The 15,982-nt window shown below is 48.4% G+C and overlaps 7 protein-coding genes across 7 annotated transcripts; 2 read left to right on the forward strand and 5 right to left on the reverse strand.

Annotated features, from left to right (window-relative positions):
• Window positions 1-287: 287 nt before the first annotated feature.
• Window positions 288-1,070, reverse strand: N7484_004091 (uncharacterized protein; the record flags this gene model as incomplete). The annotated part of the gene is made up of 1 exon (XM_057114511.1): window positions 288-1,070. One exon carries the CDS (start codon window positions 1,068-1,070, stop codon window positions 288-290), a length of 783 nt encoding a protein of 260 aa, XP_056974651.1.
• Window positions 1,071-2,661: 1,591 nt separating this feature from the next.
• Window positions 2,662-3,787, forward strand: N7484_004092 (uncharacterized protein; the record flags this gene model as incomplete). The annotated part of the gene is made up of 3 exons (XM_057114512.1): window positions 2,662-2,888; window positions 2,954-3,386; window positions 3,446-3,787. The coding sequence occupies 3 exons, from the start codon at window positions 2,662-2,664 to the stop codon at window positions 3,785-3,787; spliced, it is 1,002 nt and encodes a 333-aa protein (XP_056974652.1).
• A 599-nt stretch (window positions 3,788-4,386) lies between these two features.
• Window positions 4,387-5,510, reverse strand: N7484_004093 (mitochondrial 54S ribosomal protein mL46; the record flags this gene model as incomplete). The annotated part of the gene is made up of 3 exons (XM_057114513.1): window positions 4,387-4,689; window positions 4,752-5,413; window positions 5,465-5,510. 3 exons carry the CDS (start codon window positions 5,508-5,510, stop codon window positions 4,387-4,389), a joined length of 1,011 nt encoding a protein of 336 aa, XP_056974653.1.
• A 422-nt stretch (window positions 5,511-5,932) lies between these two features.
• N7484_004094 (CAF1 family ribonuclease) lies at window positions 5,933-7,832 on the reverse strand (the record flags this gene model as incomplete). The annotated part of the gene is made up of 5 exons (XM_057114514.1): window positions 5,933-6,414; window positions 6,481-7,110; window positions 7,178-7,399; window positions 7,447-7,539; window positions 7,598-7,832. The coding sequence occupies 5 exons, from the start codon at window positions 7,830-7,832 to the stop codon at window positions 5,933-5,935; spliced, it is 1,662 nt and encodes a 553-aa protein (XP_056974654.1).
• Window positions 7,833-8,313: 481 nt separating this feature from the next.
• On the forward strand, window positions 8,314-9,699 carry pex26 (the record flags this gene model as incomplete). The annotated part of the gene is made up of 2 exons (XM_057114515.1): window positions 8,314-8,747; window positions 8,817-9,699. 2 exons carry the CDS (start codon window positions 8,314-8,316, stop codon window positions 9,697-9,699), a joined length of 1,317 nt encoding a protein of 438 aa, XP_056974655.1.
• A 459-nt stretch (window positions 9,700-10,158) lies between these two features.
• N7484_004096 (arylsulfotransferase family protein) lies at window positions 10,159-11,712 on the reverse strand (the record flags this gene model as incomplete). Its single annotated transcript, XM_057114516.1, has 2 exons — window positions 10,159-10,848; window positions 10,906-11,712. The coding sequence occupies 2 exons, from the start codon at window positions 11,710-11,712 to the stop codon at window positions 10,159-10,161; spliced, it is 1,497 nt and encodes a 498-aa protein (XP_056974656.1).
• Window positions 11,713-13,444: 1,732 nt separating this feature from the next.
• N7484_004097 (uncharacterized protein) lies at window positions 13,445-14,765 on the reverse strand (the record flags this gene model as incomplete). The annotated part of the gene is made up of 2 exons (XM_057114517.1): window positions 13,445-13,949; window positions 14,002-14,765. 2 exons carry the CDS (start codon window positions 14,763-14,765, stop codon window positions 13,445-13,447), a joined length of 1,269 nt encoding a protein of 422 aa, XP_056974657.1.
• Between the last annotated feature and the right edge of the window lie 1,217 nt (window positions 14,766-15,982).

Here is a 15,982-nt window from a genome sequence, read left to right on the forward strand (position 1 = left end):
TATTCTGCTGCTTAAGATTTTACAGCTTATCCAAGGTAGTGTCGTCCATTAAAACAGGATATATAAAATTATATAATAAAAGGTTATCAACAAGAAACTCATTAGGTCAAGAAATAAATCACATAAACAAATCGACTCCAATCATGCCAGACTCGCTTGCTGAAACGCAGCGCCAAAGGTATCAAAGCTAAAAGGATCACAAAAGCTCTCTAGATCGAAAAGGGGAACATGGCATGAGCAGTTCAGACAAGAAAATAGACAAGAAAATCAATCACCATAGTAGGGGACTAGAAGATTTCCAGATCTTCAAACTCCACAACTAACCCATCAGCTGCTCCAGACGACGAGGAGTTATCCAGCGTCATTCCATGCATAGCATCCCACATAGTCTGCCCACGCCCAATACTGGTTGGCCGGCTAGCATAAACCCCAACATGCACGAACTTATCCTCAACCCCATAAAAGAACCATGTCACTTCCCGCAACTTCTTCCACGTACTCCCCACCGCACCAGGCGACAAAGCATATGGCGAAATTGAAGGCACCTGATACCAGATCCACAGCGCATGCCCAACGCGCTCTAACTTGATGCGCAGCGAACTAGGTGGAGGTCCCTGTGGAGAATGAAGTAGTGGTGAAAGACACCAATCTGCACCGTCTGCTGTTGCGCTGACAGACGAAGCATTCACAGTCCCGGACGAGAATTCCATGCCGGCTTTGACCCATTTGCAAGGTGATTGGGTGGTGCCTATGCCGCGACGAGTGTCCGCAGTCGCGAGGACCGGTGCGGCATCCGAGGAGAAAGATTGCGGTGCAGCGCCGGCGAATATCACTAGGCCTCCCTGATCCCATTCCATTTCCCAGTCTGCACTTACGGTCACTTCGGCCACGACGAATGGATGGCGGAGTGAGGTGAAGACAATTGGGGCGGTTGATATATCGCCGTTAGGTGGTTTGCGCCATAGATCGGTATTTGGGCCCGCTGCCATAGTGAAGTATTCCATACATTGAGGCAAGGAGAATGTTGGTGGAAGGTTTAGGGCCGTAAATGAAGTGCCATCTGGAGGCATATTGACGTATAGTTCTCTCGTGTTGTTGTATCAGGCGTGTAATCGTCTGGGGAAATGTCGGTCCCTCTCCCTCCTTTTCTGTGGCTGGATCGAAGCAGACCCACCAATGTATCGCAAATGTCCTCCGATTTTGTGTTTTTGAATCAACGGGACTGCTCGGAGCACAAAGTCAAATCGAGCTTTGATGTCTGTGCTGAGCTGATAAGCGGAGCGTCGCGACAGATTATGTCATGCAATTGTTTCAAAAGATAATCCGCTAGAGGAACTAGGCAGCGAAGAATCCAAAGAAGGTTGAAATCCAAATGAAGCTGTAATAGTGGGGAAATTGTTGGGATATGATGCTGAGAAGAGCGGATTCCGCGGATGCTGCCGAATGCGGTTTGCAGGGAGTACGACACCAAAGAAGTAAAGAAAAAAAAAAAAAAAAAGAAGACAAACCAACATGAGACAATCAAGAAAATTGGAAAAAAGAAAAAGAAAAGGACGAAGCTATTTATATGGATTTCGATTTTTTGCCCCCCTGGAAACTCAGGGGAGCCGTCACTAGTATAATACATGGGGAAATAACTTGTCCCAAGAGACTGGATCTCCCTTCTCTAATCCTTTGGGTCGCTTTCATCGCTTCATGGGCCAGTTTGTAAGTGGCGGGTCGCTGTGCATGGGAATCAATGAATCAATCAATAAAGATCAGAACTCCGAACCGACGAGTGCGTTGTAGACGTGCATAATGGGGCAGCTGAAGAGATGGATCGAGCCACATGTATGACCACTTAGCCAGTCCAATTAACTCTCGGATGCGTTCGACGATCGGATTTTAGCACGAACGCATGAAGATCGAGCTGAGCAAGAGCTCTAGGATCTTCCTTGGTCGGATCTGACAGCTTGAAATCATTTCTCAGCTGCAGGCGGTCTTTGGTGGCGGTGGTGCGACTCAGCCACAGTTAGACTCTCCACAGTCTGCACGAGGCTGAAGAAGGGAAACCGAGGTACATCTGGCTGACGGAGTTGCCGTGCTTTTATATTCATCAGGTCATAAAAGAGCGCTGATCCCCATGCAAAGTCTCCATGCAAAGTGTGAAAAAAGTCGAAGAGCTGCGGGTCTAATTATAGTTCCGGTGTGCTGGCGACTGCGCCAGGTGACCTAACTTTGTTTTCCCCCAAACCTTTCTCCTTCCCTTAATGTTCCCTCGATCATTTCCATAATCAATATAGTCTTAACTCAACACGTCTTATCTGTTTCTCCTCCTTTTCGCTGATATGCTCTGTAAGTGTAGCCGAAAAGTATCGCGCTGCTCAAATCCTCGCCCGAATCCCGGGGTAATTTTATTTTATTTCTGAAAACAGGGCACACGGGGCAAAAAGGGGCATTTGAGCCAAGCCCTCGTATCCTTAACGCCCTAAAAACATCCCGACCAATGAAGATGAGCCGACGTCCACCCGAGCCTTATGTTTGGGGCCAAACAAGGCTCGGCAGGGCTCAAGAGCCTCAGCGTGTGACTGAGTTAAAAGACCCTGAAAAACCCTATAATGAGACAGGGTTGCCGGAATCTTGGTGGATTTTCTCATCACTTTATTCTTCCTGCCTGTCAACATGGGATATTTCTACTACAGCTACCACCATGAGAATCTCTGGGATGAGACTACCGATTTGAACTATAGATGGTTTGCAGACTCTTACCAAAGAATATTTCTCGCCGCCTTTGCCTTTGACTGCCTCACCTTTCTCGCACTGATTACCTTCCTCGTCTGGGCATGCACTATTCGGCCTTCAAACCAGCCCCTCAAGGGTGTTATAGCCGCACTTGTGATGTGGATATGGTACGTTCTCAAAATTAGATACCTTTGTACTCCCCCATTTCCCAGAGCCAAGCTAATTGTCCCAGCTTCGAACTTCTAAGCCTGATCTATGAGATTCTGGAGCTGGCGGCTGCAGAAGTGAAGCAATACTATGTAATCATCTTCATGCTGGTGGAACTCTTCTTCGTGCTCTTCAGCTGTGTACTTTTCCTTGTCTTCTACCAAACGATACACATGCTTCTGGACCGCCTCACCGACTCCGGAAAACCATATGCGCCTCTACGCATCATTCACTGGACCATACTTGGACTGGTTTCTGTCCTCTCCCTCGCCGAGTTCGCCGTTAATGTCGCGCTCTATTACAAAGACGTCGAGCAGACCCTCACCTACATCTTCATCGAGAATAAGCGCAAGCTTTACAGCGCCCTTTGTATCATTTACTTCATCATGGCATTTGAGATTCTCGTTTGGACCATCTTTGTGACTGTGAAGGCGGGCACTCATCGTTTTGCTTCAAGGGTAAGCTAAGCCTTGCGCTACCATTCCATTGGTGCAAAAATACTAATTTGTCTTTTTAGATGCCCCTCTTCTCTCTCATCGCTGCAAGCGTGTGTTGGTTCGGGTACACTTTGATGTGGGGCATCGTTGCTATTCGATACTATCTTGCCATCACCGTCGTGACCAATACTGCGGACTATCTAGCTATTGTCGAGTCGGTTTTCGGGTTTGTGTTTGTTGTTGGAATTTTCACTGGCCTTTTGCTGTGTCTCATGAACTGGTTCAAGCTTGGTGGTGATCATGATAAGGCTCCTAATTCGGTGCAGCATCCTTATGATTCTAATCAAGTCTTTCAGACGTGGCAGCCTTATCAGCAGCAGCAGCAGCCGCCGCAACCACAGCTTGTGCAGCACCATCGCTGAGCGGCTTGGGAGGCCGTGACAACACGATGGATTGGAATGAAATAGCTAATTATGGAGGATGTGACTATTTGGTAATCTTCTTTTTCTGGTTTCTATCTGCTAATACTGGGAGGAGTATTATTCGCCCACATGGACCGATACGATGTTTTGTTTTTTAGATGCTGTTCACATATACCCTCTTACTTATAAGTACTGAATGTTTAATGGATGATATTGTCTATCATATTTATGCGTTATTGCTTCCTCTTTAATCTCATTTGAAGTCATCGAGCCTCCAAATTGATGATTTCAAATAGGTGGATTTTCTGGTCTGGCTAAGCATACACTATTTGGGCAGGAATCTCTAAATCATATTATCAAAGCGCCAACGTATTGTTTTGGTTCAGGAGACGTGGTCTTTTCAAATGAATTCGATTGACAGAAAGGAAAGAAATCTAGTTATACATGGCATGCGCGGGAAAGTATATGCAGTGCGTCATTAACGCTTTATGCCAGAAACAAATCGCTGGTTTCTGAGCCAACATCCATCGGTCTCTTTACTTTTTCCATATCCAACAAATACATGCCCTCGTTGAAATCAAAATTTCCAGCCAAGGGGTTTACCGATCAGCCAGCATGTTCTTGATGGAGCTGTAGTACTTCTGTGTCACGAATTGCGAGATCTCGTCCTTCGACACCCACTTAAAGTCCTGTAGCTTCTGCAAGCTGTTAGACAGATCGGCCTGGCCAGCCATAATGCGAGACTTGAGGAAAAAGGTCTTCTCGCCGTGGTTCACGACGCCTGTAGCCTCGTCGATGTGGGGTTTGCGGTTGGTGTAGACGTGGTGACCGGCGGGGTGAAAGCCGACCATCCAGGTGTTCATGTTGACACCAGCCGACTGGGCCAGGGTACGCTCGGCAGCCTAGAATAGAAAGAGATGTTAGTGTACGGAGGATATGGGGACTATAGGGAGGATAAACCTACCTGGCGGATGGTCTCCTCAGCTTCCACTGGGGAGCTTGGGAATTTCCAGTATCCCTCCTTTGACTGAACTAGCAGATACAAAGTCCTGGACAACAGACGGTTCAGACTCTTGTAATCGCCCTTCTTGTCAGCCTCAGTCACACGAGCGTGTGGCCGCGGGATCTCCTCCTTCTTGCTGGTATCCTGGGAAGTCGCATTGGCAGTGGACTCAGCATCCTGCACCAACTTCTCAACCTGATGTTCAGGCTCTGACTCCTGGGCACCGAGAAGCAGTTCGTCGTTCCATGCATCATTGGCGTACGCGTTGTATTTGCCGATGTCGCGTGCCGGAGTCAGGCGCTCCTTGACCTTCTTCTTCCAGTCCTCATCTAGCGGAGTACCGCGCTTGAAGTAGAAGTATTTGGTGAAAGGGAGGGCCAGACGCTCGTTCAAACGCTTCTGGTAGAAGTAGTATGCTTTCTCGAACGGCTCGAGGTCACGGGTGATCTGGGGAGGGCGGGAGAGAACAACGCCGGCATTGATGGTGTAGACGGGGTTCACGGAGGATGTGGAGGGAGGGGTTTTCGACGAAGATGTGGATTCGGTCGCAGCAATGGCATAGTTACGACGGCCAAATGTTTCTTGACAGCTTCGGCACACGCCAGAGTCGAGTCTTGATGGGCCTGGAATTGGTCAGTACCAGTGATGCGATTTGGGTAGACAATGGAACATACGCAGCAGCGACGCTACGCGCCGGGCACCATTAGTTCCTGTATTCATCACCGAGGGAATGGGAGTGGTAATGATAGTATCCCCTTAGTTGATCGGCCTGTTCATGATCATGTTGAGACTGAGAAAAGTTCCCCCGGTCACGTTTACGCTAGACCCACCTGGGACTAGCGCCAGAGCGGCGGTTAAATTTCGCGAAATCGCCTTTTCTTCTTTCCTTTCTTCAAGCATCCATTACCTTATCGTCACTGCGTCTAGATCCCACGGCCAGTCGTCCATTTAGAGGTGCTTAGACCGATTTCGCGGCTGATTCGCTAGCGGTACCTTCTTTGAATCCCAAGGTGTACTGTTAGATAGATGCGGCGAACACTTCTGCACTTAAAATGCTATTCGAGAATTCAATTCAAAATTTCCATTCTATTTCCCTATGTCATGACAAGACCGATATACTCCCTGCTGTATCCTAATAATATCTATGCCTTCCGAGAGTCCAGATGCACAACCCGCTCGATCGTGCCAAACACCCGCAATCTGTTTCCATAAGTGTGCCAGAACTCGCTGTCGACCTGAGGAACCAACTCCCCACTCTGCGCCGTTGGTGCATTTTGTCCACCGGTCTCAGCCAGAGCAGCTGCTTGTATTGAATCTGGACTCTCACTGTCACTAAATTCAATCAAGTCAATGCTTTTTTCCGACGATGATGCTTCTTGTTCTCGTGCCTCTTGGGCTCGCATCATGTCTCCGGCCATTCGTTGCTCAATTTGTTGGATCTGTGGCTTCTCTGAAGCAACTCCGATCTTCATGTTTTCCAGGTTTCCCGGGCTGCTAAACTGGATTGGACCCATCTGAAGTTGGACTGATAGCTTCATGAAGGCGATTGCAGCTAGCATACTGTCATAACCGGCTTCGTGGTTGCTGCACCGGAAAAGATACTTCTGGTGCATAGAGTCGATTTCTAACAACAATCAGCAAGCATATTGATCCCATCCAATACAACTTATTTGCTATGCATAATACATACCAATCTTAGGGACAGATACCTTCACCAACTTGCGACTAACCTCTTCCAAGGAAGAAATTGGATTGATAGAACCCGCATCGTGGGTTGCAAGGTACTTGGTGTCAACCACATTAGGAAATGCGCCATGGATCAATGTCTGGAATTCTTCTACGGTATCCGGCAATTTTCCGATGAAACCACTGTAAAGATAGATCAAATCCATGAAGCAGTTGTGCCCGACTAAGATCGGCCGGTTCTCTTGGAGGTGCTTCCGTACATTCTCGGCAAGGTCTGCCTCTCCAAATTGCGATGGTGCATCCTTCCTTATGAAGGAACTGAAGGTGCTGTCGGGGAGCTGTGACAAGTCTCCTGCGATGAGTGCTTCGACGATCCACCGGCATCCCACGTGTCCGCGAATCAGTGTCTCAAGAGTGTTTGTCTTTGCTTCATTTATGTTCTTGTCATTGACAGGATCGGCAAACTCAATTTGGACAAACATGGGCCGGCTTCTCGACTTGAGCTTTGGATATTCAGCGGTGATAAGCTGATGCACAAGTCGTTTCTCCATGTTATTCAGGGTCTCAGGGAGGGCTGGACCCAAATTCTTGAGGGACTTGTGTGGGGGTGTTTGGTGGGATATTGAGGTATTCGCTGCGCTTTTTCTATGGCAAAGATTAGATCATTGGGCAAACATGGAAAGTTGGAAATCATACGTCACTTTGGTTCAGCCACCAGTTGATCGTTCGACGCGCAGCCATGAGGAAATCAATTGTCTCTTTATCTGTTGCTTTCACATCAACTGCAGCGATTGCGTTGGTGCGGCTGTATCGCTGACTGGCTATGGTCAAGCATTGGGCCTCTTCATCTCGAGAGAGATACCGCACCCCGTACTTGCACAAGATTTCCATACTGAAATGGTGGTTCATGAGGAATTCCATGGCTGAGAATGATTAGCAATTTTCATTGGGCGCTCAGGATCTAACTTACACCAGCTCATGAAGGTCCAGTCACGGTTGATGTCCAATGCTCGGTCGACGAATGGGCTCAGGTTGATATTGTAAGGCGTAATCTTGTAGGTGCCTGTACTTGTTAGCTATGTAACAGCATAATGCCCACGTGTACCCTTCGGTGTACGGACCATTGGCTCTGTTTTCCTGACATATGGTCAGACCGATCTGGAGAATTTGATATTTCTCGGCCGCTGCCTTGACCTCTTTGTATCGTTCCTGGAGAGATTGGTCTTTCTGGGCTTGGCTGCTTGGGTTAATCGCAATACCAGAAAACTCCAAGTCAATAGCAACAAAGCTGCTGCAGGAGATCTGGTAGAGCATCCATGGTAGCAAAGCAGTGAAATTTCCTGCGGTCACCTCCATGCTGTTGGCTAGCCGAGGTCAAGTTCAAGCTGGAGGGAATACAAAGGAATAGTCAAAGAAAGGAAAGCAATTTCAGATTGAATGTTCACACAGTCGCAAGAAATGACAATCGGTTCAATTTTCTCTGAATTCTTGAATACATGGATCACAGTTCGGCACCTTTATATCTTGATGCATGATATGAACCAGGGATCATATGAGGACGTGACACGGAAGTGAATAAATGCATAATAATCATGTAAATAAGATATAGCTACCCATCTTTTCCCGCAGATCCATCAGTGTATACTTCGTAGTCCGAACACCTATGTCATATGTAGGGTCGTTTGGATCCCGTGACTAACCCCGGACTTCGACGAGCCGAGGGAAAACGAAAGCCGATCAACGCCATTCCCGTCCCCGACTTGCCATCTCCATGGACCCTCTCTTTCTCTTCTTTCCCCTTTCCATTCCAATTGATTCCCACTGATGATCTCGCGCAATGACAGACAGCATGTCGTCCCACACTGAACTCTCCTCCACCACCACTTCCCCCACGAAGCTCTGCTCCCGCACCTACAAGAAAGCTTCCCAGCTGTTCCTAACACGGCGGCTGCCAGAGTCTCTTGCAAACCTCCAGCCCATTTTAACAGTTCCATCCCCTGAAGATCCGCAAACCAATGGCGACCACTCCGCAGCGGTCGCGCCGATCGCCGCTGCCTCCAGCACGTGGAGAATTAAGGTGTGGAACTTCTACATTACACTCCTGAGCGCGATCGTAGAACTCGGTCCAGAAGAAGGCAAGAATCAATTTGGGCAGAAAGAATGGAAGCAAATGGCAACACAGGTCCGTGAAGGCGGGATCTGGGAGGACGTGGTACAAATCGGATACCGAGGTCGGGAGGGCTCCGTAGACGCCGAGGTAGTCTACGTCCTGTGAGTGGCGATCTGATACTATGCGGAGAGACTTTTGCTTGTCGCTAACGTTACAAATTCATTATCCAGGGCTACATTAATCTTGAATCACTCATCCTCGCAATCACTCAATCAACAACGACTTGAAACATACTTGTCATCCTACGGACAACCCAATCTAGACCTGGCAGACCGACTACAGAATGCGTCCGGCGATTTTCAGCAACAACGAATCTCCGCGGCTAGTGGGGCAGATACACCAAAAGACCTTACGGCTCGAGTACGAATTATTGAACTATTCACATTGCACGTCCTGCCTCGCAATGAGGAATGGGAATATGCTCATGAGTTCATCAATCTGAGCGAGGTTTTAGATGAAGAACGCAAAGAACTATTTCTACAAACATTGGAAGGCTTGAAGGAAGAGAAAGAGCGAGGAGAATTGCGTGCTGCAGAATTGCAACGTGCTAAAGATGCCGAGCTCGAGCGCCAACAGGACGACGAGCGCCGGAGAGCCGAGGAGGAAGCCTCTGCTGCTGCCCGCCAACAGCAACCGAATGGCCACAAGCGTAATACCAGCGAGGTAGATTACGGTATTGAAAAAGGCAGCCCGCGCAGTGGTACCAAGGGTAAAGCATCCAGATCGGCAGACAAGTCGCCTAATGGAAAAGCAACACCACGAACGGCTCTATCATCATCGAACTCTAAGAATTCCAAGAAACCTGTCAAGCCGGAATCTCGGGCTAGCCAGGCACGGGCAGTGGCCCTGGGCATCCGGAATTTGTTCAAGAATTTTATTCAGAACGTCTCTGGGAACCCTATGTCATTAGCTCGCACATTGTTGTTCCTGCTAGGTATTCTGATGGCGTTTAGCCGGCAGGATATACGTGAACGGGTCCGCAGGGTCACGGGCTCTGCGTGGCAGAAAGTGAAGGGCACCGTTGGCATGGGTGTGAAGGTCAGCTATATCTGAGATATTAGCTCGCCATGTTTGACTTTGCATGAATTAGTTCTGTACATCTCCTTTGTCTTGCTGGTCTGGATATCCTGTGGATCTGATGCATAAACATTTTCAACTATGATTGGTCTATTCGTGTATTATCCAGGCACATTCACATACTGAGCTCAACTTTATCTTCTCCTACAGACTTCTGCCAGGTTCGACCTGAAAAGCGTTATCATGAAGTTCGTTATCAAGCAAGGTTTAAGCGACATCACTGTATTAGTACGGATCCACTTCCCCGCGGGGAGCTAGTAGATACTTCAGGGCAATAAAAATTGATACCAGTCCTTTTCATCAACTAAAAATTGTACAGTTAAAAACGACCTTTGAAAGAAATTTACAGTAAGAAATATACCAAGTGAAATGGGGCATAGTATCCAGCAATGTCAACAATCCAGGACAACGCGGGATTCCCAGACTAAGGTGCCCTCAAACGCTGATAACATCAGAGAAGCGCAGAATAGTGCTACCTCGGCGAGCAGCAACCTTAACATAGTTTGTGTTCAGCGTGCTCACAATAGCCTGGGACTCGAAGCCAGCGCGCTTGACAGTAGTAAGCAGTGTCGTGGCGTTAGAGTTCTGAGAAGGAACAGAGTAGACAGCCCAATTGTCATACTCGGTAGCACCGTTCCAGCTCATGTAGACAGTGGTCGAGAGAATGGATTTCTCAGCGACGGCGACGGGGTTCCAGAAAGGAGTAGCAGTCCAACTTTCCTTGAAGGCACGGTAAGACTCGCCGTGGCCCAGGGGATCGAACTGGCCGGACAGGACGACGTTACCGGCACCATCGTACTCCTTGACCTTAGGGACGGAACCGTAGCCCATGAAGAGGTTGGAGGTCGTGGCGGCGGCGCCAAGGAACTGGAAGCTGCCCTGGGTCTGAGTGTAGATTGGGTCATTGGGGTCGGACACGTTGTACATTAAGGTACCGGCCATGCTGGTCAGGTCAACCTCGAAAGCCATGCCGGTTGTCTCGCTTTGAGACTGGCTTTGACCGTTGGCATTGTTGAATACACTCAAGATGAGAGCCTGATCAGTCTCATTGTAGATACGGGCATGGTGTTGCCAAGAGAAACGGATGTCGTCGCCGGTGAAGTCACCCTCGTTATCACCGGCACCCTTAAAGTCGGAATGTTAGTTGTGTATGGAAACAACAGCACTAATGGGAATACTCACGGAAAGCTGCCAGCGGACGGTACCGTTCTGGTTCAGGTAGTAAGCAGACCAGTAGAAGCGCATGGAAATCAGGAAGCCCTCGTTGGTAGCCTCGACAGAGTTCATGTGGTAGCAATCCCAGGGAGTCTCGCGAGAGACGCCAGACTGGACAGCCTGCTTAGATGCCGAGAGAGGAATGCCCTCCTGGTGCTCGAGAGCATCCCACTTGTAGATAACCTTGTTGGTGGGGATATCAATCTCGTAGAACTGGCTGACCGTCATCCAGCCGTCAGTCGGGCCACCAGCAGAGCTGAGGTCGTGCTGGGTGACGTTGATAGCAGAGACGATAATAGTGTTGCGAGGAGTGATGATGTGCTCGTGGACATCAATGTATGAGTCCCGAGCCTCGCCGCTGGCGGTCTGGAAGTCCCCAGTCAGGGTAATTGTGTAGATCTCGTTGTAGGTATCGTCGAGGATATGGACCGTACCGTAACCGTAGCCACCAGCAATCTGGGGCACACCAGACCAGAAGGTAATGACGTTCTTGCCGAACAACTTCTGCATCTTGAAATCCATAGTGATCTCCTCGGGGCCCTGGTAAACGAGCTCTCCATCGTTGTCGTAGATTGTCACCGCAGTGCCGGCAGTGTTCGAGTTACGGACGGGGATGAAGATCAGGCCCGGGTCGACAATGCCGGTCTTAGTCACTTCCAGTTGGGGAGGTTGCCAGGGACCGGTCTTGTAGGTGTAGTTGGTCCATGTTGTGTCAGCAAGAGCGCCGACAGACAGGAGAAGGGCTCCGCAAGCAGAGAAGAGAGAGCTCCGCATTCTGGGCTGCGATAAGAAATAAATTACACAGACAACGAATGTATGGGGTTAGGGCGAATGGTGAATATATAAAGTGAATGACGAATATTTAAGCTTAATGATGACGAAAGCAAAGAGCGGCGGGTCAAGGAGAGAATATACAAAACCCGCGACGGGGGGATCTAATGGTTACTATAAGGGATCTATTGAGACCTCAAAATCAGACAGAACGGCTCATCTTTTCCATTCGAGGCACTGGAACAGGAAAAGCTCTGACCAGGATATGACCAGCACGGATACAAAGTAGACGGTCTTCCGATGGCCTCCGCTGTAAGGTGATCCAGGTATAGTGTATGGAGCGACGCGGGCTATGCTTGGACATATCTGGCGAGATCAACACGATTGAGATCCAGTCGGCTACAATAAAAATGATTTCCAGCGAATCTGAATGGAACGGGCTCCACACGTTTCCAAAGTTTGGCGGTTTTCAAGTCCCAGTGTCTTCCGTAGAGTTTCAAAGACCTTAGCCATTGCCCTGATTTGTTGACTTCACTTATCAGTCCTTTCCCTGTTGGGCTTGTGAAGATGTCCGCTTAAACTATTGGTGAGTTGAGATATTGCTGGGCGTGCAATCAAGATATGGAGGAGCCAGATTAAAACCATGAGGCCCAATAAGACTTTGGGGACCACCAGGTAGGGTTGCGGTGGAAAGCCGAGCCCCACAGTAAGAAAATTATCACGCTTGGCGAACATAAGAGAAGATCTTAATCTCAAAAGTGTATGTACTTGACTCGTGCTTGATTTAAGTGGGTCCGAACCCTTCAAGGTCAGGATCGGGATCAGGAACAGGGATAGGGCAAGATAACGATCCAATAGTCTCCAGTAGAACATGTCGATAAGCTCAGGATGCATTCGCCTGCAAGTTAGTAGAACCATTGTTTCATCTAAATTATAACTGCGTATTCTATCACAAGATTCCAGTCTGCTGTAAGATTCCAAACGCTTCATGGCAACCAATATTGGATCTTGTGGCTTTTTTGATGACGGAATACCGGCAATTTTTTTCAGGGGCGGTTTCGCTAGTCCGTAGTGTGTGGAGAAAACCGACACTGTGTTTTGTACTGTCCACTATCGGATTTGGTGATCTGCACTGGAAATCCCTGATTGGGATCCACCTCAGACTCTGCAGTGGTTACTGCGGCTGAATCTGATCAGGGCTTGGATTGCCCCATACAATGACTTGAATAGGCAGGTAGTCCAAATGGAAACTCCACAAGAGAAATGCAAAGGAATTTGCTACCAGACTAAACCAAAGTGATGTTGTTTCTTTTTGATCTGATCTTCAGACATCAAAACTATAAATCCGAAGGAGTGCATGGTGAAGAAATGGGAATTTTGGGACGGGGCTTCAGTAGCATGGTGGTATAAACTAAAATACTTAGGAGCAATTGTGTTCAAATAAGTTATATTATGCAAGTGATGTTCCGTCATAAATCAAGGCCAGATCCCCGAGGTTCCGGATCGACACCCATGCGGATGAGTGTGACATTCCCACCTTGAAAGTTCCTGAAAGATGGATTGGCAATTCACCAACGAAAGCTCCAAATCTGTCATACTCTCCGACAAATAGTAGTAACACATCTATACTGACTTATTGCGTATGACGGTGCGTCACCGGGGGATTTTAAAGCTCTTAGATTATTACTAAGTAATAGAGACACACTTTCTTCTCTATCCATCTAGTAAATGCCATTTAAGGCTTAGAATCATTCCCTTCTCTCAGGGGTAGCGCCCTGTCCCCCACCGGAGTTTCCGCCATGCTGATCTCCGGCGACTCGCCGCGTGCAATCTGCTCTCCGTCTCGTTTTTCTACGTGCGAGTGCCATTTGCGAAAGATTTGGACAAAGAAATGGGCTACACAGATCTGTTCGGTGGTGTAGAGCAACACAGGCACAGATGTTTGTGCTTTGAGGTATAGATCCAGTGGTGCCCACATGGCATACAAAAGTGGAATTCCAAGGGCTGTGCTTTTTGCGGGACCGCAGAAACATGCCGCAATGGTCTCTTTGGGAGGAAGGGGCTGGAATACAATTTTATACCACCTATTTGAAGCGAATATTTGAGGTGGTCGAGAGCTGATGAAACAGACTCCTGTGAGGAAGATGTAAAGGGCGATGTTGAACAATACGACGAAGATGACGCTCTGGGTATCCATTTCCTGAAGAGCTCCTGTAGCAAAACAAGAGGAAAATGTCGTCCTAGAAGATTATTAGAGAGATTATTATTGGGGGGTTTGTTCCAATGACTTACCAGATTAGCAGCAACATGCAGACGGAAGCCAACTTGGGCAGCTTTGTCTTCTGCAACACCCTGGCTACACGATCAGGCCATGTCCATCGTATAATTTGCCCCACGAACAACGGCAGCAAGACACTCAACCCTAGTTGCTGAAAGACATTTCTGTACATGCTGCTCATGTCCCCGCCCCCATACCTCCAAGCGTCGAACTCAGAGGTCTTGGGGATCAAAGCCACAGTCCAAGCGGCAGTCACGAACGGAGCAAAAACGTTGGCGATCAAAACCTCCACTAACGCCGCTGCATCATCTCCACCAGCAGACCGAGTCATCACCACGTTGGAGGCGATCGTTGTTGGGATACATGACACGAAGATATATCCTGCCAGCACAGACCGGTTGATCTTTCCAGTCGGATCACCAGCCAAAATGGCATAAACAACCGCCAAGACCACGGCGGGTATGAATAAAAAGGATATCACTTGCACAGTGAGGTGCAGTCTCCAGTTCATAAACTGTAAAAACAGTTTCCGGCGATCGATACTCAGTCCCGAGATCAGGAAGATGAGGGCGATCACCCCGTACATCACACTATACTGGGACCGAATGATTCCACCGTGCTTGGCGACATTGGGGAAGCAGTAGGCCAATGCACAAGCGACTCCCATTCCGATTAGGAGCCACTGGTGTAAGATGAATTTCAATATTTTCTTTGTGATGACCTGCCACCGCGGTGAGGGATTCGTCTCCCCCTCCCCGGCCGCCAGTGGCTCTGCCATTTTTGCTGGACCCCGAATATCAGATCGTGAGGCGCAAGTTAAACCCGGCTATGTCTATACAGCAGCAGCCTTTTTCCATCGATTCTCACTGAGAGGAGAGCTGAGGAATTGAAAGTGACACGATCGCGCTGTTCGGATTTGCTCCGATCAACATCGGAATATGATAGCGGCGAATCTTTAAGCCGTGCACTGATTTGGTCCAATAACATCGCCGTGGAAGGTGATCTTAGTGTATTTTTATCAGATGCAATCAGATAAACAAGTATGATCTCGACCAACTGGTAAAGACCTGAGATGCCAAGCTTTCTGTCGTTCGGTCCAGAACAAGGAGTTCAAAGCGCCGATAATCGGTTACCCGACACAGGACCAAGTCCGACCATGACGAACATGGCCGATTTGACTATCACGGGATTACATGTGAAGTTTGCGCACATGCATACATGATGCAATCCATCATGTACAATATTGTGAAGCTCTACGCTTATTTGAGCGGCTGTACCTGGTTGTAGAACCATTGTTTTGTTCCAACAATAACCGACGCTGGATTACTACGCATGTGGGTAAAACGTTCTACCGCCCACTTGCCGATGACGTTGGCTGAACCATGATAGCTATCTCAACCAAACGAATTACAGCGATGAAAAATGGCCGACTAATATTTCCATTTCAAGTCCATGACTTCCAAGGGGTTGAAAGAGGTCGCCTGACCAGGATTCGCATTAAATGACCTAGGCTGTGCTGCTTCAGATGAACCTCGGCTGCGGGGAGCTCTTGGCTGGTCCGACTTCTTCCGGGGGAAGAACAGTTCTTTGGGGCGGAATGCAGTGCGGGATTGCGCGAGACACCCCATAGTAAAGGGGGTTCATTTCCCGGAGTAATTCACGTCCCTCCCCGGCTTCTATAGATTGATGGTTATCTGGTGCTAGACCAGAGGGACAGGAGGGAAGAAACAAGTGTAGTCAACTGTGCGCATATTCACAAGGAATGTAGAGTTTTATTTTAAGATTTTAAACTATGACGACAATCTCACTTAAAGGTTGACACATGTGAAGTCAGATCATTCGAGGATCCGGGGGATCGTGACCATAACCGCAACCGCACTGCAGAACCGTGGGGAGTCGAGTCATCCGTCCTTGTTCCCGAAGGCCTCGGGATTGAGGAATAGGAGCGACACTCGGAATGACGCTTCATTGCTAAATTATAAGATTGCCGAGAAA

The sequence above is a fragment of the Penicillium longicatenatum genome (genome assembly GCF_028827895.1).
Source record: "Penicillium longicatenatum strain IBT 33135 chromosome Unknown contig_2_segment0_segment0, whole genome shotgun sequence".
NCBI lineage: Eukaryota > Fungi > Ascomycota > Eurotiomycetes > Eurotiales > Aspergillaceae > Penicillium > Penicillium longicatenatum.